Source organism: Dendrobates tinctorius, unplaced genomic scaffold (assembly GCF_039654945.1).
Source record: "Dendrobates tinctorius isolate UK_male_01 unplaced genomic scaffold, ASM3965494v1 ptg000028l, whole genome shotgun sequence".
NCBI lineage: Eukaryota > Metazoa > Chordata > Amphibia > Anura > Dendrobatidae > Dendrobates > Dendrobates tinctorius.
The window spans coordinates 10,632,904-10,656,450 of NW_027361696.1; the positions used below are offsets into that span (position 1 = coordinate 10,632,904).

General features: G+C 48.0%; 1 protein-coding gene and 1 long non-coding RNA gene across 2 annotated transcripts in view; one reads left to right on the forward strand and one right to left on the reverse strand.

Annotated features, from left to right (window-relative positions):
- Window positions 1-17,982, forward strand: part of LOC141085665 (guanylin-like) — a 51,818-nt gene extending 33,836 nt beyond the window's left edge. Inside the window, exon 3 of the mRNA XM_073571243.1 lies at window positions 17,824-17,982. Coding sequence (XP_073427344.1) covers window positions 17,824-17,888 — 65 coding nt within the window. The 3' untranslated portion in view covers window positions 17,889-17,982. The remainder of the gene's footprint in view (window positions 1-17,823) is intronic.
- LOC141085073 (uncharacterized) overlaps window positions 1-22,734 on the reverse strand; it is a 65,306-nt gene extending 42,572 nt beyond the window's left edge. Inside the window, exon 1 of the long non-coding RNA XR_012231208.1 lies at window positions 22,088-22,734. This is a non-coding gene — a long non-coding RNA (uncharacterized lncRNA). The remainder of the gene's footprint in view (window positions 1-22,087) is intronic.
- Window positions 22,735-23,547: the final 813 nt, after the last annotated feature.

Below are 23,547 nucleotides of genomic sequence, written 5' to 3' on the forward strand. Positions count from 1 at the left end.
GCGCTGCCGCCCGCGGCCCACGTGACAGCGGCCCAGCGGGAAAATGCCCGGTTGGTTATATTGCCAATCCGGGCCTGACGCTCCCCATCTATATTGCCCATCTTTGGCAAGAGAACCAGACTGCCGTTCGCAGCCTCAACTGGACCTTTGGTCCCTGACAGTTTCAGATGTTGTCCCCAGACTCCAACCCGAGATCCTCTTCCTGGCGTCTCCCACACCGTGCTCCCCAGAAGCCAAACTTCAAACTTTCTTCAAACCACTCTACCTTGTCTTGCCTGTTCTCACACTCCACTGCAACTGTTACTCCAGCCTACACTGCTGTTTGCTCTTCACACACACTCTGCCAACTTTTCTAGAACAATTCTGTCTCCTCTGGGTAACTCCTCCCACCAACAATCCCATTGGTACAGCTACTTAACTGTTTCTATTCTGGCTAAAACCAGCTAACTATTGCTATCCCATCTAGCATCTAATCTCCCTAACTCTACAGCACCCCCTAGTGTCCTAACTACATATCTATGCTGTCCCTACCTTATTTTAGCATTACAATAACACATAATATATATACAGCAATTAAAGCGGAAGGCACAAAGCACATACAGCATCCTCTTTACATGTGTAACATCCATGTGCCATCCCTGTAACACGTGCTCGAATACAATGCAGAAAACTAATGAAGGGGATTTAGGTGTTAAAAGGAGTGCAAAGATAGATCGATACCCTTGCGATATATAATTATTGCCTTGTGTATAGATTACTGTATATGTACTACGCTAATGATTAAATGAAACAAATAACAACCAACCAAGGTAAAGCAGACAGCTGTGAGCTCATACTATCAGGCTGGGAAGGTCACAGGTTATTTAGACTTGGAAAAACTCAATAAGCAGGGACCGACCCAGCCTGATAATATAGGATCACACCTGTCTGCTTTACCTTTGCTGGTTACCAAAAATGGTTTTTGATAATTGTTTTTTTCAATTATTTATTTGGTCAATACATTACAGTAAACTACACATACACGGCACTAATTATAGATTTATTTTAATTTTTTCCCAAAAATATGAAGGTGGCGCTCCAAAGTCCAATTTTCAGTAGTTTATTGAACCATGGTGACAACATTTCATTCCAAGTGTGGACCTTTCTCAAGCAGTATAATAGTCTATAATAGACATGTAAACAGGTGCATCAATTACATAACTATATATATATTTATACATCTTTAAAAATACATAAAGTGCATTGTGCATAAATATGCCTTATACATAATATCATCATCAAATGTTGCATACAGTGCATACAATATATTCAGTCTTGCTCATGATTATCACATGTAAATCCATTTGATTGTAATTATGACTCCCCCCACCATTATCAGTTTACAAGTGTCCATGCCACGTCTGGTGTCCTAGAAACCACAATGCGCATAACTAAAGCCATCACAATCTATAGTGGAAAAAAAATTGCCATAATTTCCCTGTCTTTGCCGACATATTGTAGCTCAAAGCACCATCTTTCTGTAGATTACTCAATCCACACATGAGCAGTAACATCACTGGAGTTATCGGGCACCATAGTGCTCATGGGTATCATGTTTAAAGTGTATATTATTATTATTATTATTTATTTATATAGCACCATTGAGTCCATGGTGCTGTACATGAGAAGGGGTTGCATACAAATTACAGATATCGCTTACAGTAAGCAAACTGACAATAACAGACTGATACAGAGGGGAGAGGACCCTGCCCTTGTGGGCTTACATTCTACAGGATGGTGGGGAAGGAGACAGTAGGTTGGGGGGTTGCAGCAGCTCCAGTGATGGTGAGGTGGTAGCCTCGGTAGTGGTGAGGAGGCAGTGGGTTCATTGCAGGCTGTAAGCTTTCCTGAAGAGATGGGTTTTCAGGTTCCATCTGAAGGTTCCGAATGTGGTTGATAGACGGATGTGTTGGCGAACAGAATTCCAGACGATGGGAGATATTCAGGAGAAGTCTTGGAGGCGGTTGGGTGAGGAGCGAATATGTGTGGAAGAGAGAAGGACGTCTTGGGAGGACCGGAGATTACGTGAGGGGAGAAATCGGGAGATTAGTTCAGAGATATATGGAGGAGACAGGTTCCGGATGGCCTTGTAGGTCAGTATTAATAATTTGAACTAGATCCGCTGCAGGAATGGGAGCCAGCAGGGCTGGCGTCAGCACCCGGCGCACCCGGGCAAGTGCCGGGGCCCTGGCGAGATGGGAGGGCCCACTCACGCTGTCTGGGATACCCACCGGCCGCCGCCACGCCCCCCATGTACTGACCCCATCCTGCGCCCTCCGCGAGAGACCCACGCAGTGACGCAGCCCCTTACAGCCAGCAATGATCATTGCTTCCTTCGGCTGTAATCTTGTGTGCGGTGCCAGCACAGGACCTGTGATGAGGTCACAGGAGGGGAGGAGTCGGGTCACATGACCAGGGTGGCTGCAGGACTCTGCTGTGCTGGTCGCTTGTCATTATGGTGCTGGTCTGGATGGATGAGGTAACGTTTATGTGTGGGACAGTGGGGTCATGGAGGGGATTAACAAGGTGGATGTAGCAGTGCCGTGTGTGTACTTGTGTGGGGTCAGGAGGGGTTTATAAGGTGGATGTAGAAGAGCCGTGTGTGTACTTGTGTGGGGTCAGGGAGGGGTTTACAAGGTGGATGTAGCAGTGCCGTGTGTGTACTTGTGTGGGGTCAGGAGGGGTTTACAAGGTGGATGTAGCAGAGCCGTGTGTGTACTTGTGTGGGGTCGGGGAGGGGTTTTACAAGGTGGATGTAGCAGAGCCGTGTGTGTACTTGTGTGGGGTCAGGGAGGGGTTTAACGAGGTGGATGTAGCAGTGCCGTGTGTGTACTTGTGTGGGGTCAGGGAGGGGTTTAACAAGGTGGATGTAGCAGAGCCGTGTGTGTACTTGTGTGGGGTCGGGGAGGGGTTTTACAAGGTGGATGTAGCAGAGCCGTGTGTGTACTTGTGTGGGGTCAGGGAGGGGTTTAACAAGGTGGATGTAGCAGAGCCGTGTGTGTACTTGTGTGGGGTCGGGGAGGGGTTTTACAAGGTGGATGTAGCAGAGCCGTGTGTGTACTTGTGTGGGGTCAGGAGGGGTTTACAAGGTGGATGTAGCAGTGCCGTGTGTGTACTTGTGTGGGGTCAGGAGGGGTTTACAAGGTGGATGTAGCAGTGCCGTGTGTGTACTTGTGTGGGGTCAGGAGGGGTTTAACAAGGTGGATGTAGCAGAGCCGTGTGTGTACTTGTGTGGGGTCAGGAGGGGTTTACAAGGTGGATGTAGCTGAGCCGTGTGTGTACTTGTGTGGGGTCAGGGAGGGGTTTAACAAGGTGGATGTAGCAGAGCCGTGTGTGTACTTGTGTGGGGTCAGGAGGGGTTTAACAAGGTGGATGTAGCAGAGCCGTGTGTGTACTTGTGTGGGGTCAGGAGGGGTTTACAAGGTGGATGTAGCAGAGCCGTGTGTGTACTTGTGTGGGGTCAGGGAGGGGTTTAACAAGGTGGATGTAGCAGAGCCGTGTGTGTACTTGTGTGGGGTCAGGGAGGGGTTTAACAAGGTGGATGTAGCAGAGCCGTGTGTGTACTTGTGTGGGGTCAGGGAGGGGTTTAACAAGGTGGATGTAGCAGAGCCGTGTGTGTACTTGTGTGGGGTCAGGGAGGGGTTTAACAAGGTGGATGTAGCAGAGCCGTGTGTGTACTTGTGTGGGGTCAGGGAGGGGTTTAACAAGGTGGATGTAGCAGAGCCGTGTGTGTACTTGTGTGGGGTCAGGAGGGGTTTACAAGGTGGATGTAGCAGTGCCGTGTGTGTACTTGTGTGGGGTCAGGAGGGGTTTAACAAGGTGGATGTAGCAGAGCCATGTGTGTACTCGTGTGGGGTCAGGAGGGGTTTACAAGGTGGATGTAGCAAAGCTGTGTGTGTACTCGTGTGGGGTCAGGGAGGGGTTTTACAAGGTGGATGTAGCAGAGCCGTGTGTGTACTTGTGTGGGGTCAGGGAGGAGTTTTACAAGGTGGATGTAGCAGAGCCGTGTGTGTACTTGTGTGGGGTCAGGGAGGGGTTTAACAAGGTGGATGTAGCAGAGCCGTGTGTGCACTTGTGTGGGGTCAGGGAGGTGTTTAACAAGGTGGATGTAGCAGAGCCGTGTGTGTACTTGTGTGGGGTCAGGGAGGGGTTTAACAAGGTGGATGTAGCAGAGCCGTGTGTGTACTTGTGTGGGGTCAGGGAGGGGTTTAACAAGGTGGATGTAGCAGAGCCGTGTGTGCACTTGTGTGGGGTCAGGGAGGTGTTTAACAAGGTGGATGTAGCAGAGCCGTGTGTGTACTTGTGTGGGGTCAGGGAGGGGTTTAACAAGGTGGATGTAGCAGAGCCGTGTGTGTACTTGTGTGGGGTCAGGAGGGGTTTAGCAAGGTGGATGTAGCAGAGCCGTGTGTGTACTTGTGTGGGGTCAGGAGGGGTTTACAAGGTGGATGTAGCAGAGCCGTGTGTGTACTTGTGTGGGGTCAGGGAGGGGTTTAACAAGGTGGATGTAGCAGAGCCGTGTGTGTACTTGTGTGGGGTCAGGGAGGGGTTTAACAAGGTGGATGTAGCAGAGCCGTGTGTGTACTTGTGTGGGGTCAGGGAGGGGTTTAACAAGGTGGATGTAGCAGAGCCGTGTGTGTACTTGTGTGGGGTCAGGGAGGGGTTTAACAAGGTGGATGTAGCAGAGCCGTGTGTGTACTTGTGTGGGGTCAGGGAGGGGTTTAACAAGGTGGATGTAGCAGAGCAGTGTGTGTACTTGTGTGGGGTCAGGAGGGGTTTACAAGGTGGATGTAGCAGTGCCGTGTGTGTACTTGTGTGGGGTCAGGAGGGGTTTAACAAGGTGGATGTAGCAGAGCCGTGTGTGTACTTGTGTGGGATCAGGAGGGGTTTAACAAGGTGGATGTAGCAGAGCCGTGTGTGTACTTGTGTGGGGTCAGGAGGGGTTTACAAGGTGGATGTAGCAGTGCCGTGTGTGTACTTGCGTGGGGTCAGGAGGGGTTTAACAAGGTGGATGTAGCAGAGCAGTGTGTGTACTTGTGTGGGGTCAGGAGGGGTTTACAAGGTGGATGTAGCAGAGCCGTGTGTGTACTTGTGTGGGGTCAGGGAGGGGTTTAACAAGGTGGATGTAGCAGAGCCGTGTGTGTACTTGTGTGGGGTCAGGGAGGGGTTTAACAAGGTGGATGTAGCAGAGCCGTGTGTGTACTTGTGTGGGGTCAGGGAGGGGTTTAACAAGGTGGATGTAGCAGAGGCGTGTGTGTACTAGTGTGGGGTCAGGGAGGAGTTTAACAAGGTGGATGTAGCAGAGCCGTGTGTGTACTTGTGTGGGGTCAGGGAGGGGTTTAACAAGGTGGATGTAGCAGGGCCGTGTGTGTACTTGTGTGGGGTCAGGAGGGGTTTACAAGGTGGATGTAGCAGAGCCGTGTGTGTACTTGTGTGGGGTCAGGGAGGGGTTTTACAAGGTGGATGTAGCAGAGCCGTGTGTGTACTTGTGTGGGGTCAGGAGGGGTTTACAAGGTGGATGTAGCAGAGCCGTGTGTGTACTTGTGTGGGGTCAGGAGGGGTTTACAAGGTAGATGTAGCAGTGCCGTGTGTGTACTTGTGTGGGGTCAGGAGGGGTTTAACACGGTGGATGTAGCAGAGCCGTGTGTGTACTTGTGTGGGGTCAGGAGGGGTTTACAAGGTGGATGCAGCAGAGCCGTGTGTGTACTTGTGTGGGGTCAGGGAGGGGTTTTACAAGGTGGATGTAGCAGAGCCGTGTGTGTACTTGTGTGGGGTCAGGGAGGGGTTTAACAAGGTGGATGTAGCAGAGCCGTGTGTGTACTTGTGTGGGGTCAGGAGGGGTTTAACAAGGTGGATGTAGCAGAGCCGTGTGTGTACTTGTGTGGGGTCAGGGAGGGGTTTAACAAGGTGGATGTAGCAGAGCCGTGTGTGTACTTGTGTGGGGTCAGGAGGGGTTTAACAAGGTGGATGTAGCAGAGCCGTGTGTGTACTTGTGTGGGGTCAGGAGGGGTTTACAAGGTGGATGTAGCAGAGGCGTGTGTGTACTTGTGTGGGGTCAGGGAGGGGTTTAACAAGGTGGATGTAGCAGAGCCGTGTGTGTACTTGTGTGGTGTCAGGGAGGGGTTTAACAAGGTGGATGTAGCAGAGCCGTGTGTGTACTTGTGTGGGGTCAGGAGGGGTTTACAAGGTGGATGTAGCAGAGCCGTGTGTGTACTTGTGTGGGGTCAGGGATGGGTTTTACAAGGTGGATGTAGCAGAGCCGTGTGTGTACTTGTGTGGGGTCAGGAGGGGTTTAACAAGGTGGATGTAGCAGAGCCGTGTGTATACTTGTATGGGGTCAGGGAGGGGCTTAACAAGGTGGATGTAGCAGAGCCGTGTGTGTACTTGTGTGGGGTCAGGGAGGGGTTTAACAAGGTGGATGTAGCAGAGCCGTGTGTGTTCTTGGGTGGGGTCAGGAGGGGTTTACAAGTTGTACGGAGCAGAGCCGTGTGTGTACGAGGTGTACGGAGCAGAGCCGTGTGTGTACGAGGTGTACGGAGCGATGCCGTGTGTGTACGAGGTGTATGGAGCAGAGCCGTGTGTGTACGAGATGTACGGAACAGAGCCCTGTGTGTACGGAGCTGAGCCGTGTGTTTATGGAGCGGAGCAGAGCCAGGGGTGTACGGAGTAAAGCTGCATGTGTACAAGGTGTACGGAGCGGAGCCGTGTGTGTACGAGGCATACAAAGCAGAGCCGTGCGTGTACGAGGTGTATAGTGGGGAGCATTTATACCTCCCGAGTCCCAACTGTCCCGGATCCAGCGAGACAGTCCCGATTTTGAGAGAGAGACTGCCCCAGCCGGGAGCATACTTTCCCCGCGGGACACAGGAGTACACAGCAGAGCCCCAAGGAGCAATTTAAAACTTGCACGTAACGTTCTACCTGAAGTGACGTGCTGGAAGCTGACCAGAAATTAGGTAATTTCAGTAGGAGATTGTGACAGAACCATGGAGGCACTTCAGGGAATGCTTCAGATCCATCACCGTGTCCTCCTCTGACAGCGGACAGCGAGATCGCCTTGGAATCGGGGATGTCGGCCATGTGAGCGGATCATGATACGTCCTGCACCAGGAGGCTCAGGTGGGCACTACAATGGGAGCTGGGCTGCTATAGTATCTTTATAGAATTTTTCTTTCTCTGTTTCTTTCGCTCTCTGTTCTTTCTCTCTAATCTTTTTTTCTCTCTCTCTGTTCTTTCGCTCTCTGTTCTCTTTCTTTCTGTCTCTGTTCTTTCTCTCTGTCTGTTCTCTCTTTCCTCTCTTTCTCTCTCTCTGTTCTTTCTTTCCCCTCTTCCTCTCTGTTCTTTCCCCTCTTTCTTTTTCTCTCTACCTCTCTGTTTTTTCTTTCCCCTCCTTTTTCTCTCTCTCCCTGTTCTTTTTTTCTGTCAACTCTTTTTCTCTCTCTGTTTTTTCTTTCCCCTTTTTTCTCTCCCTCTCTGTTCTTTATTCCCCTCTTTCTTTCTTTCTCTCTCTGTTCTTTTTTTCTGTCCACTCTTTCTTTCTCTTTGTTCTTTTTCTTTCTTTCTTCTTTCTCTCTGTTCTTTCTTTCCCCTCTTTCTTTCTCTATCTGTTCTTTCTTTCTTTACCCTCTTTCTTTCTCTTTCTCTCTGTTCTTTTCTTTCTCTCTCTGTTCTTCCTTTCTTTCTCTGTTCTTTATTTTCTTTCTTTCTCTGTTCGTTCTTTCTATGTTCTTTCTTTCTCTCTCTGCATCTTTCTCTGTTCTTCCTTCCATTCTCTCTTTCTTTCTCTGTTCTTTATTTCCCCTCTCTTCTTTCTTTCATGCGCACACTACTAATCAGTAGCCTCCATCACATGAACGTGTTTTGCCACAGAGCGAGTGTCCGTGTGGATCACATGCGTGTCCGTGTGATCCACACAGAGAGAAGTCCGTTTTTGGCCGTCACCACGGATGTCACACGGCATGAGACGTGATATGTGTTAAGGGGGGGCCAACTGAGACTTTTTCGCCCAGGGCCCTCAAAAACCTGGAGCCGGCCCTGGGAGCCAGTATCGAGATTTGCAGAGGGGAGAAGTGGAGGAGTAGCGAGAAGAGAGATGAATTAGCAGCAGAGTTAAGGACAGACTAGAGAGGTGCGAGAGCGTTAGCAGGGAGGCCACAGAGGAGGATGTTTCAGTAGTCAGGGCGGGAGATGATGAGGGCATGCAGAAGCATTTTAGTAGATTGAGGGATGAGGAAAGGGCGGATTCAGGAAATATTTTTGAGCTGGAGATGACAGGAGGTGGAAAGAGCTTGGATGTGTGGTTTGAAGGACAGGGCAGAGTCAAGGGTTACTGCGAGGCAGCGGACTTCTGATTTGGGGGAAAGTATGATGTCATTTATTGTGATAGATCGATCAGGTAAGGAAGATCTGTGACATGGAGGAAAGGTGATGAGTTCAGATTTATCCACATTGAGTTTGAGGAAGCGAGAGGAGAAGGAGGATATGGCTGATAGACACTCTGGGATTCTGGACAGCAGAGAGGTGACGTCTGGACCAAAGAGGTAGGTCTGAGTATCAACAGCATAAAGGTGGTACTGGAATCCATGGGACTTTATGAGTTGTCCCAGGCCAAGTGTATAGATTGAGAAGAGTAGGGGTCCTAGAACAGAGCCTTGGGGGACTCAAACAGAGAGAGGGTGGGATGAAGAGGTAGTGTGGGAGTGGGAGACATTGAATGTGCAGTTGGAAAGGTATGAGGAGATCAAGGATAGGGCGAGGTCTTTGGTGCCACCAAAGGAAGGGAGGATCTGTAGTAGAAGGCAGTGGTCAACTGTGTCGAAAGCCAATGACAGGTCTAGAAGGAGGAGTATAGAGTATTGTCCATTAGCTTTGGCTGTAAGTAGGTTGTTAGTAATTTCGGTCAGGGCAGTCTCAGTGGAACGATATCATTGTAATTATAGTATAAAGACAGTGAACAACCTCCTGAGACCTACAAATCATCCCACTATTCAATTCCTAACCCTGAGGTGAGGTTGACCTACCGAGCCTGTCATTACCATAAGATGACCTACCGCCCCAGGCCAGACAGCTGTAAAGAGTTTCCATACCACACCCTTTAGGCGGCCCTCCATAGCCAAACCTGTCATTACCATGAGATGACCTACTATCCCAGGCCAGACAGGTGTAAAGTGTTTCCATACCACACCCTTCAGGTGGCCCCCCCCATAGCCGAGCCCGTCATTACCATGGGATGACCTACCGCCCCAGGCCAGACAGGTGTAAAGAGTTTCCATACCACACCCACCCTTCAGGCAGCCTCCCAAATCTGAGCCTGTCATTACCATGAGGTGACCTACCACCCCAGGCAAGATAGCTGTAAAGCATTTCTATGCCACACCTTTCAGATGCCCCCCCCCATAGCAGAACCTGTTCACCACTGATCTGTGCTAGGACTGATTCTTTTTAACCCCTTTATTGATGAACTGGTGGATGGATTAAGAGAAAAGTGTCAGTCTTATTCTTATTCTTTGCTGATGACACCAAACTACGTAGGATAAAATCTGACCCTGGCATTACAATATTACAGAATGACCTGGATGAGATGTCTGATTGGCAAAGACTTGTCACATGAGAGTAATGTAGATAAATGTAGAGTACTCAACGAGAACGGAGTAATCCTATAGCTGCACAGACATTAGATGGTAGAATACTCGGGGCCACAGGACAGGAGAAGGATGGGGGATTCTGGGTACAAGTAAGCTGAGCAGCAGCACTCAATGTCAGGCAGCAGCCGCAAAAGCAAACAAGATTTCAGGATGTATAAAAAGAGATAAAATCTCACAATCCCTGATGGAAAAAATTAAAATCCATACAGATATACTGTTAGCGTGGCTGGTCTGGAGCCAGAATCTCCAGGAGTGGACCCTCTGGGCCGTGGCACCGAGGGGCCCCGGACGAGCTGCCAGGTGGAACCGACCCCTATACCGAGACCGTTAGGAGCAGGCCCAGGGGTTCGAGTACCACGGTAGCCGGTTCCGAGAGGGGCGGCTCAGGATGGACTGGAGTAGGACTGAATGGAAGCGATTCAGCACCACAGGTTTCAGGAGAGAGACATGGAAGGTGTTCGGGACCCGGAGGAAAGCAGGCAACCTCAATTTGTAGGCGACTTCGTTGATACATCCAAGAATTTCAAACGGACCGATGTAGCATGGCCCCAACTTGTAGGAAGGCAGTTTCAACTAGATGAATTTGGACGAGAGCCAGACCTTGTCCCCGACACGATAGGGAGGAGGATCCAATCTCTTCTTGTCGGCATAATTCCTCTTCTGATCAGCGGACTTCTTGAGAGACGTGTTGGTCTCAGCCCAAATCTTGGAAAATTCAGAGGTCAAAGCGTTGGCCGCGGGTACCTCGGAGGCAGGGGTTATCGGAAGGGGAACACCAGGATTCTGCCGAACACAATGAAAAATGGAGACTTGGCCGAGGACTCGCCAGCATGGTTGTTGTAAGCGAACTCTGCCCAGGGAAGTAAGTTATCCCAATCGTTCTGGTGGGTATTGGAGAAATGACGTAGGTACGCAGTCAACGTCTGGTTGGTATGCTCCATATGCCCATTGGACTGTGGATGGTAGGGCGAGGAGAAGTCAAGGGAAACATTCATGAGCTTACAAAGTGATTGCCAGAACTTGGAGGTGAACTGAACCCCTCGGTCCAACACAATGCGCTGAGGTAGTCCATGGAGTCTGAAGATTTTGTGGATAAAGACTTTGGCCAGCTCCGGAGCCGAGGGGAGACTGGGCAGAGGGACGAAGTGGGCCATCTTCGAAAAACGATCCACCACCACCAAGATGACTGTGCAGCCAGAAGAACAGGGTAGGTTGGCGATGAAATCCATGGCGATGTTTTCCCAAGGAACCGCAGGGACAGGCAATGGCAGCAACAAGCCGGACGGAGGTCTTCGTGGCACTTTGTTTTTTGCGCAGGATGGACAAGAAGCCACAAAATCGAGTACATCTTGGTGAAGCGTGGGCCACCAGTAGTGACACGCGATAAGATCCAGGGTCTTCTTAGTCCTAGCATGGCCGGCCAGTTTGGAGGAGTGCCCCCATAGGAGGACCTTTCGCTTGAGGTTCTCAGGCACAAGCGTTTTGCCAGGAGGAGGAGCAAGCCAGTTCACTGGAGCCACTGTGATGATCCTAGTGGGGTCAATGATATGCGAGGGTTCCTCCGTGGTTTTGTGTGGCTGGAAGACCCTGGACAGAGCGTCGTTTTGTTGCCGGGACGGAAGCGGAGCACGAAGTCAAATCGGGCGAAAAACAAGGACCATCTGGCCTGATGAGGGTTGAGTCTCTGGGCAGACTTGAGATAGGCTAGATTCTTGTGATCCGAGAAGATGACAAAGGGATGGACAGCTCCTTCCAGGAGGTGACGCCACTCCTCCAAGGCCAACTTGATGGCCAGAAGTTCCCGGTCGCCGATTGAGTAGTTACACTCGGATGGAGAAAAGGCCTTCGAGAAGAAGCCACAAAGGTGCAGACGACCGGAGGCAGATCTCTGGGACAATACTGCCCCGGCACCTGTCGAGGAAGTGTCCACCTCGAGTACAAAAGATCGGCTGCTCTCTGGGCGATGCAGGACCGGAGCCATGGAGAAAGCCCGTTTTAGGGTCAGAAAGGCCTCTTCAGCCTCCGGAGGCCAATCCTTGGGAGTAGTCCTTTTACGGGTGAGAGCAGAAATAGGTCTTGTGATTGTGGAAGAGTGAGAGATGAATTGCCGGTAATAATTGGCGAATCCTAGAAATCGTTGTATCGCCCTTACTCCAACGGGGCGAGGCCATTTGAGAATGGCAGACAACTTCTTGGGATCCATCCTCAGTCCAGTGTCTGAGATAATTTATCCCAGAAATGGCAGAGAGGTCTGTTCGAAGAGACATTTCTCTATCTTCGCATACAGGCAGTTCTCCCGAAGGCGCTGTAGCACCAAGCGGACACTCTTTCTATGGGACAAGAGATCTGGCGAGAAGACGAGGATGTCGTCCAAGTACATGACCACACAGGAGTACAAGAGGTCCCGGAAGATCTCGTTGACGAACTCTTGAAACACCACAGGAGTATTGCAAAGACCAAAGGGCATGACCAGGTACTCGTAATGGCTGTCTCGAGTGTTGAAAGCCATCTTCCACTCATCTCCAGCGCGGATACGGACCAGATTATAGGCTCCTCTGAGGTCCAGCTTAAAGAAGACCCGAGCCCCTCTGAGACAGTCAAACAACTCCGGAATGAGTGGAAGGGGGTACCTGTTCTTGATGGTAATCTCATTCAAGCCCCTATAGTCAATGCACGGCCGTTCTTTTTGACGAAGAAAAACCCGACTCCCGCGGGCGACGAGGATTTCCGTATAAAGTCTTTAGCGAGGTTCTCCTGGACTTACTCGGACATGGCTGTGGTCTCAGCGGGAGACAGGGGGTAGATTCTGCCCCTTAGGGGGGTTGAATCGGGAACAAGTTCAATTGGGCAATCAAAAGGCCGGTGTGGAGGAAGGACCTCCGCTTCCTTCTTATCAAAGACATCGGCGTAAGAACTGTAGGCTGGAGGGAGACCCGGGAGGCCTGGGGGTGGCCAAGGAGCGGCCGCCAGGCAGACAGGAGTCCGACAGCGAGCTTGGCACGGGTGCCCCCAGCAGAGCATCTCCCCAGAAGACCAGTCGAGAACAGGCTGATGAGTCCTTAACCATGGGAGAGCTTAGGCAAAACATAAAAGGCTATCTTCTCTCGATGTAAGGCACCGACTTGCAACTCCACTTCTTCAGTGACCAAGGTGACGGTCACCTGTAGTGGTTTACCTTCCTCAGCGGCAATCTGGAGAGGGTTAGATAGAGCAACCACGGGAATTTGGTATTTGTCCACTTCTTCAGGCGGAATGAAGTTACCTGCCGAGCCCGAATCCACGTAGGCCACCTCGGACCCACGTCTCTCCCCTGAAAACAAAAGAAAAGATATAGTAAGAGGTTGAGAGGAATCATCATCACCTAGGGAGGCCTCTCTTACCTGACCTAGGCGGAGGAGTTTCCCTGTCTCTTTGAACAGGTGCGGATATAGTGTGATGAATCTCCGCAATAAAGGCCCAGACCTTGTGCCCGCCTCTCTTGCTGACGCAACTTGGTCAACCTGAGGCGGTCTATCTGCATGGACTCGACCGAGGAGGAAGAAGGGGACCCGGCCGAATGAGGACTGGCAGAACGGGTGAGAAGGGGAGCTGGCCTGGTGGACCTCCTGTCTCTCGCTGACTCCTGGAAGCGTAGGTCAATGCGGGTAGCCAGCGAAATAAGGTCCTCTAAGGTGGGCGTGGTACCTCAACCTGCGAGTTCATCTTTTTTTCTGCCTGAAAGACCGCGCCAGAACGCCCCTACCAAACCCGTGTTATTCCAGCCGAGCTCGGAGTGCGAATGCGGATAGCATACTGTCCGACCGTGAGAAAATCCTGATGTAGGTTAAAAAGTAACTCGGTGAGAGCGGCTAACCGACCCGGCTCATCGAAGACCCTGTGAAAAGTATCCAAGAAAACCGGAAGACTTGAGACAACGGGATCGTCACGTTCCCAGAGAGGATACAACCAGGACATGGCCTCTCCCTCCAGATGGGACATAATAAAGGCTACTTTGGCCCGGTCAGAGGGATATTGCTGCGGCAACCATTCAAAGTGGAGGCTACACTGATTTAAGAACCCCATGCAGGGCTTGGAATCCCCAGTGAAGTGAGGCGGTTTGGCGAGGCGGGGCGTCAGGAGAGCTGTAGGAGCGGAGGGAGGAGTCGGAGTTGCGGCGGCAGACTGGAGGACTGACAAGCGGCTATCAAAGGAGGCCATGTAAGACAAAATATGGGCTTGAGTATCTTGTTGCTGGCCCAGCTCCTGTTGAAGACTGGCCAGTAGATTGGCAGTTCCAGGATCGGCCACCTGCAGGGCCGACAAACGGGTGTCCATAGACTTCATGACAGACATAATGCGTCTCTGATTCTCCCGCAGGAAGAGTAACTCTTTCTGGGTAGCAGCAGTAGTATCGGCGGAGTCCATGGCCTGATCGTACTGTTAGCGTGGCTTGTCTGGAGCCGGAATCTCCAGGAGTGGACCCTCTGTGTCGTGGCACCGAGGAGCCCTGGGCGAGCAGCCAGGTGGAACCGACCCCTATACAGGGACCATTAGGAGCAGGCCCAGGGGTTCGAGTACCACGGTAGCCGGTGCCAAGAGGGGCGGCTCAGGATGGACTGGAGTAGGACTGAAGTGTAGATGACAGAACAGAGCTGGAACACAGGAGACAGGAGTGGAGTAAGACTGTAGACTGGAACATGGAGGGACTGAAGTGTAGATGACAGGAAAGAGCTGGAACACAGGAGACAGGAATGGAGTAAGACAGTAGCATGGAATGTGGAGGGATGGCTGGAGCAGGAACACAGGAGACGGGAATAGAGGAGGACGGAAGGACTGGAGCAGGATGGAACAGGAACACTGGTGGCAGGACTGGAGTAGGATGGCAGGACTGGAGCAGGATGGAACAGGAACACAGGAGGCAGGACTGGAGTAGGACGGCAGGACTGGAGCAGAGTGAAACAGGACCACTGGAGGCAGGACTGGAAAACAGCAGGGGACACGGATAGCTGGACTGCGAGGCTGCTGCAGGGAGCACACGAGAACGGGACTGTGAGACTGCAGAGAGCACACGAAGAAGCGAGACCCAGTGTGCTAGGAAACACAACGATCAGGCGCTTCCCTCAGGGCGGCGAGTGGCTGCGGCGTGGGAGCGATGGCCGGGTGAGTGTACAGAGACGGCATGACATATCTCCAGAGAAGGGAGAAGAGCTGACAATTCAACCTTATGAATAGGCCTTTGCATTGAACACATGCGGAAGTGAGAAAAACTAATTAAAACATAAGCAGCTCAAGCTTCAAGCTCCTTTTGAAGCAGATACCTCCTGCTATGGACAGGTAATTAAAACAGGAGAAGGGGACAGCAAGACTGACATTTATTTATGCATAGGGAAGAGAATCCTGGGTTCAAAGAATTAGGATGAGAGTGCAGCTAGATGGCAGATAGGAAAATTGGGGTTTATATTGATCCCATATTTATGGGATTTTTGGTGTCGTTGCGAAGGGACGATGTGACACATTCATTTACATCACCATCGGGCAAATAGAGCACCTCCAACTTAATAAATGGTGAGAGCAGCTCATGTTTGATCCCAATGTAAAGGTAGTATCATGATAAAAAAGAAATGTCAATATCTAACTCCGGGGACCTTCAGAGGCGAAGATATTCTGTAAATTGGGGTATCTCATAAAATATTGAAGACTGGAGAATATCCCACAAATGGCCCCCAAATGAGATAATAAAGGGGTGGTATGGGGGCGTAACATGGAGCTAATATCAATGAAAGTTGGGGTCTCAGTGATTGTTGGGCCCTAGAGGACAGTTCACTGTTTGCGCTGTCTATTTTCTCAGTCAAAGTGCTTCCCTTCACTAAGCTCTGAGATACCGGTATGGGAAACACCCCAAAGCTACCAGAATGGGGAAACAAACACCCCAGAGCTACCAGTATGGGAAACACCCCAGAGCTACCAGTATGGGAAAAGCCCCAGAGCTACCAATATGAAAAACGCCCCAGAGCTACCAGTATGGGAAAAGCCCCAGAGCTACCAATATGGAAAACGCCCCAGAGCTACCAGTATGGGAAACACCCCAGAGCTACCAGTAGGGGTAACACCCCAGAGCTACCAGTATGGGGAACACCCCAGAGCTACCAGTATGGGGAAACAACCCAAAATAAAGTTGGCAATGAATAGTAAGATATGTGTATCTCGTATTTGTCTCATTTTGTCCCAGTCGCATGTGCTGAGACTCCGTGCCGAGAACCGGACCCATGATCACTGCACTATGCACCATCATAGCCATTGTAGATACGCAAATTACTGTAATGACAATGCAGCACCACCAACACGGGAACATCAGGCAGAGCGGGATACAAAAGACTAAAGGCGGTGTATACAGTGGTCATGCTTTATATTTAGGGGCATAGCCATATATACAGGGGAAAAGCCATATACACAGGGGTGCCACACTGAGGTAGAGTCATATACTCATTTATATATAGTGAGGCGTAATAACCTGTATACTCCATGATCAGTTCACAGCATAAACATGAAAGTTGTAAACACATCCCAATATACACAGTGAGGAGAGTAAGCCACATACATCTGGTGATGCACAAGCAGCACACTCAATATACAGCACTGAAAAGGATACCTAGGGTCTCTATACACAGCCTAGGATTGCACGCTATACACAGTGATCGACGCAGTTTGTGTCCATGGCTCTGCTCACCCTCAGTAATGGCAGACACTGTTTTTGCACATGGACAGTTAATGTTAGGATGTTCCTGTTACTGTCTGTGCACAGTTTATGAGGGCTGTTACCTTAACTGCTGTCACTTTGCGGATTCTGAAGCTGGTAACTGATGAACTTATCCTTTGCAGCAAAGGTCATTCTTGGTTTTCCTTTCTTGGAGAGGCACTTATGAACCAGTTTCATCATATCGATTGATGATTTTCATTACTGCACTTGAGGATACCTTCCAGGTTCAAGCAATTTTCTGGATTGATCTTCAAGTCTTAGTGATGTTGGATGGTTGTTTCTTTTTATTGAGTCGAGTGGTTCTTTTGGCCCAGGACAACTGTGCAATAGGCACAGCTTTGTCTGAAGCTGTGCACAAACACTGTGCCGGCAAAACACTTTCTGAATTCCCATGATTCCTCTAATGACATCTTGATGAGGCGACCTATTTATTGGTTGCCATTCCCAGTGAGACCTGGAGAAGTCATGGATGTATAAAATTGTCATCAGAGTAGCATGAGGTACTGTGAAGAACCTGAGGTGTAACACACATTCTGGATTGTGTCACGTTTCTTTATTTCTTGTTTCCATATCTTCTTGTAGTTTTGCCGTTTTCAGTCTGAATTTACAATATGCAAATTTCAATAAGTGAAAAAAAAAAACGAACACTGCTTGAGCAGGGGAGTCCATACTACGACTGGTGCCATTGATAATATAACAGAATATACTGTACTGTGTGCTCTATAGTGGAGTTTTATGCTTTATATACTGTACACTCCTCTACATTGAAATTGTAACACTAAGACAGAAAAGTCACGCAATTCTGTAAATCACCGGATGGATAGACATACTGATCTGCAAATCTTGAAAATATGGCGTTACCACCATTTTTGCAAAGTGTCCCAGGAGCCATTTCTGTGCACGACCACCCTAGGCTGCATGTTCCTCGCACTACTGTGAGCAGCCTGCATGGCCTAAACCTGCTCCCGCGGCAGCAACATCTCCGGACTTGTCCCCATTGAGCACATTACGGACGTCATTGGTCAGTGATTACACCGGAGCTGCCGTCAGCATCTCTATCGAGCACGTCATTGGTTGGTAATCACACAGGAGCTGTTCCTGATTATTATTTGTAGATTCAGCCGCAGAACCTTCCTTGGACAACCATTAATGACCTCAGTGATGACATCCGACCCTGGAGGTGCCGGGATTTCTGCACGGGGCTCAGACTCCAGACTAGAGACATCACAAGATCTTAAATATTTTGTTTCTATTTTCCATCACTTGCAGATGAGTAAGGTTTCCAACATTCCACCACTTTCACTTCTTGGGGTTGTAATGTCAGTGTTGGGAGTGTACGGTATACACAGATATAATGTTTGTGTAAACCTTTATATACATGTTTAATGATTGTACGTTTCCCTCCAGGACGGGTCGCAGATAACATGGATGTATGTGAAGTTTGCGCATTTGCAGCATGCAGTGGCTGCTAATCACCGGTCGCCGCCACGGATCTTCTCCTCTGGTTACGGAAATCTTCTGTGACATGTGACACATTAATAAAGACGGTGTCAAGATCTCCTCCTATCCTGTCTGTACTGATCAATGACACTGAGAAAGAGCCGTAAATAAATCTCCTCCTGCTGCAGGCTGCCATACACAGGGCAGGGAGCAGGATAAATGCCACACACAGAGCGGGGCACAGGATAAAAGCCATACACGGGCTGGGGCGCAGGATAAATGACACACACGGGCTGGGGCGCAGGATAAACGCCACACACAGGGCGGGGCGCAGTATAAAAGCCATACACGGGCTGGGGCGCAGGATAAATGACACACACGGGCTGGGGCGCAGGATAAACGCCACACATGGGGCGGGGCGCAGGATAAACCTCACACATGGAGTGGGGCGCAGGATAAACCCCACACACAGGGTGGGGCGCAGGATAAATGCCACACACGGTGCAGGATAAACGCCACACAAGGGGGGGGCACAGGATAACACCTCACATGGGGCGGGATGCAGGATAACGCTACACACGGGATAGGGAGCAGGATAATGCCACACACGGGACAGGGAACAGGATGAACGCTACACACGGGGTGGCACAGGATAACACCACACACTTGATGGGGCACAGGATAACACCACACATGAGATAGGGAGCGGGATAACGCCACACACGTGACAGTGCACAGGATAACCCCACACGCGTGACAAGGAGCAGGATAACACCACACACATGACAGAGCACAGGAAACCGCCACACACGTGACAGGGTGGCTCCTGCTGCAGGCAGACACACACAAAGGACAGGGAGCAGGATAAAGCCACACAATTCCAAAAATGACACAGCAGTGTATAGGATGACACAGTCTATAGGACAGCACTGGACATTACACAGCACAGTGATATAGAGAACCACAGTATATAGCACAGCACATGGCACAGTATATAGGACAGCACAAGGCACAGTATATAGGACAGTACAGTATATAGGACAGCACATGGCATACTATATAGGACACTGTACAGCACAATATAAAGGAAAGCACACAGCACAGGATATAGTACAGCACAAGGTACAGTATATAGGACAGCACAGAATGAAGGGCAGCACATGGCACAGTCTATAGGAAGGCACACAGCACAATATATAGGATAGCACACTATATAGGACATCACATGGCACAGTATGTAGTACAGTATATAGGACTGTACACAGCAAATTATAGTGGATGACACAGTATCTAGGACAGCACAGCATAAAGGATAGTATAGTATGAAGGACACCACAGTATATAGCACATCACAATGCACAGTATAATATAGAGGACAACACAGTATATAGGACAGCAGACTGCACAGTATATAGGATAGCACAGTAATAGGACAGCACATGGCACATTATATAGGACAGGACAGTTTAGTATATAGGACAGCACACAGTACAGTATATATGACATCACACTGCACAGTATATCGTACAGTACAATATATAGGTCAGGAAACAGTACAGTATATAAGACATCACAGTATATAGGACAGTACACGGTACAGTGTATAGGACAGCAGATTGCACAGTATGTAGGACAGCATAGTATATAGGACAGCAAATGGTACAGTATATAGGACAGCACATTGCACAGTATATAGGATAGCACAGTATATAGGACAGCACATGCAACATTACATAGGACAGGACAGTATAGTATATAGGACATCACAGTATATAGGACAGCACATGGCACTCTATATATGACAGAACAGTATGTAGGCAGTGCACAACAGAATATATAGGATGGCACACAGTACAGTATATATGACATCACACTGCACAGTACATCGTACAGTACAATATAAAGGGCAGGAAACAGTACAGTTTATAGGACATCACAGTATATAGGACAGTACATGGTACAGTGTATAGGACAGCACATTGCACAGTATATAGGACAGCATAAAAAACAAAAACAAAAAACAAATATCCTAAAATAAAAAAATAAATTGCAAAAATTGCATGAAGGTAGTAATAATAATAAGGGTGTTTAGTAAACTTTAGTACACATAATTTTGTTCAAAAGAATGTAGGACAGCATAGTATATAGGACAGCAAATGGTACAGTATATAGGACAGCACACTGCACAGTATATAGCACAGTATATAGGACAGCACACACACACACAGTACAGTATATAGGACAGCAAGAGGCACACTATGTAGGACACCTTACAGCACAGTATATAGGATGGCACACGGCACAGTATATAGGAAGGCATACGGCACAGTATATAAGAAGGCACAATATATGGGACATCACATGGCACAGTATAGAGGAAAGCACAGTATATAGGATGGCACACGGCACAGTATAAAGGAGAGTACACGGAACAGTATATAGGACAGTATAGTATGTAGGACAGCACAGTGCACAGTATATAGGACAGCACACAGTACAGTATATATGACTGCACAGTATATAGGACATCACACTGCACAGTATATCATAGCGTACAATTTATAGGACAGGACACAGCACACTATATAGGACAGCACACGGCATAGTATATAGGACAGTAGATGGCACAGTATATAGGACATCACACAACACAGTATATAGGACATCACATGACACTGTATAGGACATCACAGTATATACAGTAGGACAGCACAGTATATAGGATAGTACATGGCACAGTATATAGGACACCACACGACACAGTACAGTATATAGGAAAGCACACGGTACAGTATATAGGACAGTACACAGTATATAGGTAAGTGCAGTATATAGGAAAGCACACGGTACAGTATATAGTACAGAACACAGTATATAGGACAACACATGGCATAGTATATAGGACGGCACAGTATTTTAGGACAGTACACAGTATATAGGACAGCACAGTATAAAGTACAGCATACGGCACAGTATATAGGACAGTACAGTATATAGGACAGCACATGGCACAGTAAATAGGACAATACACAGTACAGTATGTAGGAAAGCACACTGCACAGTACATAGGACAGTATAATATACAGGACAGTATAGTATGTAGGCAGTGCACAACGGAATATATAGGATGGCACAGTATATAAGACAGTAGGCGGTATAGTATGTATGATGGCACGATGTATAGGACAGAACAGTATATAGTACAGCATAAGGCACAGTATATAGGATAGCACAGTATTTTGGACACCATATAGGACAGTGCAGTATATAGATCAGCACAATATATAAGACATCACACAGCACAGTATATAGTACAGTATAGTATATAGGACAGCACACGGCACAGTATAAAGTACAGCACATGGCACAGTATATAGGACAGCACAGTACATAGGAAAGTATAGTATATAGAACAGCACAGTATATAGAACAGCTCACGGCACAGTATATAGGACAGCACAGTATATAGAAAAGTAAGCAGTTCAGTATATGGGACAACACATGGCATAGTATATAGAACGGCACACTAAATAGGACAGTACACAGTATATAGGACAGCACAGTATATAGAACAGCACATGGTACTGTATATAGGACAGTACAGTATATGACAGTACACAACACAATATATAGGATGACACAGTATATAAGACAGTATGTGGTATAGTATGTATGATGGCACAATGTATAAGACAGCACAGTGTATAGAACAGCAGGCAGCAAAGTATAAAGGACTGCACAGTATATAGGATAGCACAGTATATAGGACTGCATACGGTACAGTATATAGGACACCACTGTATATAGGACAGCACATGGCACAGTATATAGGACAGTACAGTATGTAGGAAAACACACTGCACAGTACATAGGACAGTATAGTATATAGGACAGAACAGTATATAGAACAGCACATGGCACTCTATATATGACAGAACAGTATGCAGGCAGTGCACAACAGAATATATAGGATGGCACAGTATATAAGACAGTATGCGGTATAGTATGTATATATGTATGTATAAGACAGCACAGTATATAGGACAGCACACTGCACAATATATAGGACTGCACAGTATATAGTACTGTAGAGTATATAAGACAGCACAAGGCACAGTACAGTATATAGGATGGAACAGTATATAGGCCAGCACACGGCAGAGTATATAGGACAGCATATATAGTATATGAGAAAATAGCAGGGTGAAGGAAAGGGGAAAAGTCAGCTCACCAATCTCTGCAGGAACCTGCTTGTCAGACACGCACGGAGGGACCTTGATCAAGGGCGTAGTCCAGATTGAATTAAAAAAAAGGAAGGAAGGAAAGAACTCCAATGTGTATACTGAGAAAAGTTAAAATTCCAGTTTAATTCAAAACATCTTTAAAAAATAAATCCATAACTTAGTAGTACACATGATGAGGTACAATACAAAATAATATTGCGGTACCGTGTTAGGCTAGGTGCAGACGTACTTTTTTGCCCTGCGGATTTTTCTGCGCAGAATTGAAGAAATCCGCAGGTCAAATGACCTGCATTTTTCCTGCGGATTTCTTCCTTTTTTCTTGCGGTTTTCTTGCAGTTTTTGTGCGGTTTCCCCCTGCGGATTTGGAGAATGGAGCAGGTGGAAAACCGCACAAAAGAAGTGACATGCTGCATATTTTGAACCACAAGAAAACCGCGCAGAAAAATCCGCAGCGTCTGCACAGCATTTTTTTTTCCAATTGACTAACATGCTACTGTACATCACAATGCGGATATGCAATGTTTCTGCGCGGTAAAATCCGCTGCGGATCCGCTGGATATCTGCATTGTGTGCACATGGCCTGAGCCAGAAAAATAGATGTAAATACTTATGTTCCAAAAAAAAAAATTGAGAAAAGTATTCAAGCAGGGATACCTTTATTGGCTAACCAGAGAAATTATATTTGCAAGCAAGCTTTCAGGGCTCAAAAGGCCCCTTCATCAGGCTAGATTAGATGAAAAATAGTCCATGATCTTATAGTCCTGATTTGTGTTGGATAATGGGACTTTATCTGTTGGTGATATGTGGGTGTATGTCTTGCATGTCTTACTGTTACAGGGGACTGTGCCTGTCTCAAATGTTGCCGTCTCTTCTCAGTAATTCACTTGTAATTTAGCCTGATGAAGGGGCCTTTTGAGCCCTGAAAGCTTGCTTGCAAATATAATTTCTCTGGTTAGCCAATAAAGGTATCCCTGCTTGAATACTTTTCTCAATTTTTTTTTTGGTGACATACCGTAAGTATTTACATCTAGTACACATGATGAAGGGAATCCCCGGTACCCTGGTAAAACCAACATGTTTCAACCAATAGAGGTCTTAATCATGATATAAACTGTGGTATTACCAGTGAAACATTTATAGCAGACACTGGATATTGGTTGAAACGCATTGGTTATACAATACAATATATATGATGATGCCGCAGTATATAAGACAGTATGATGCATAGTATGTAGGATGGCACATTGTATAGGACATCACAGTGTTTACGACAGCACTCAGCACAGTATACAGTGGGGCAAAAAAGTATTTAGTCAGTCAGCAATAGTGTAAGTTCCACCACTTAAAAAGATGAGAGGCGTCTGTAATTTACATCATAGGTAGACCTCAACTATGGGAGACAAACTGAGAAAAAAAAATCCAGAAAATCACATTGTCTGTTTTTTTT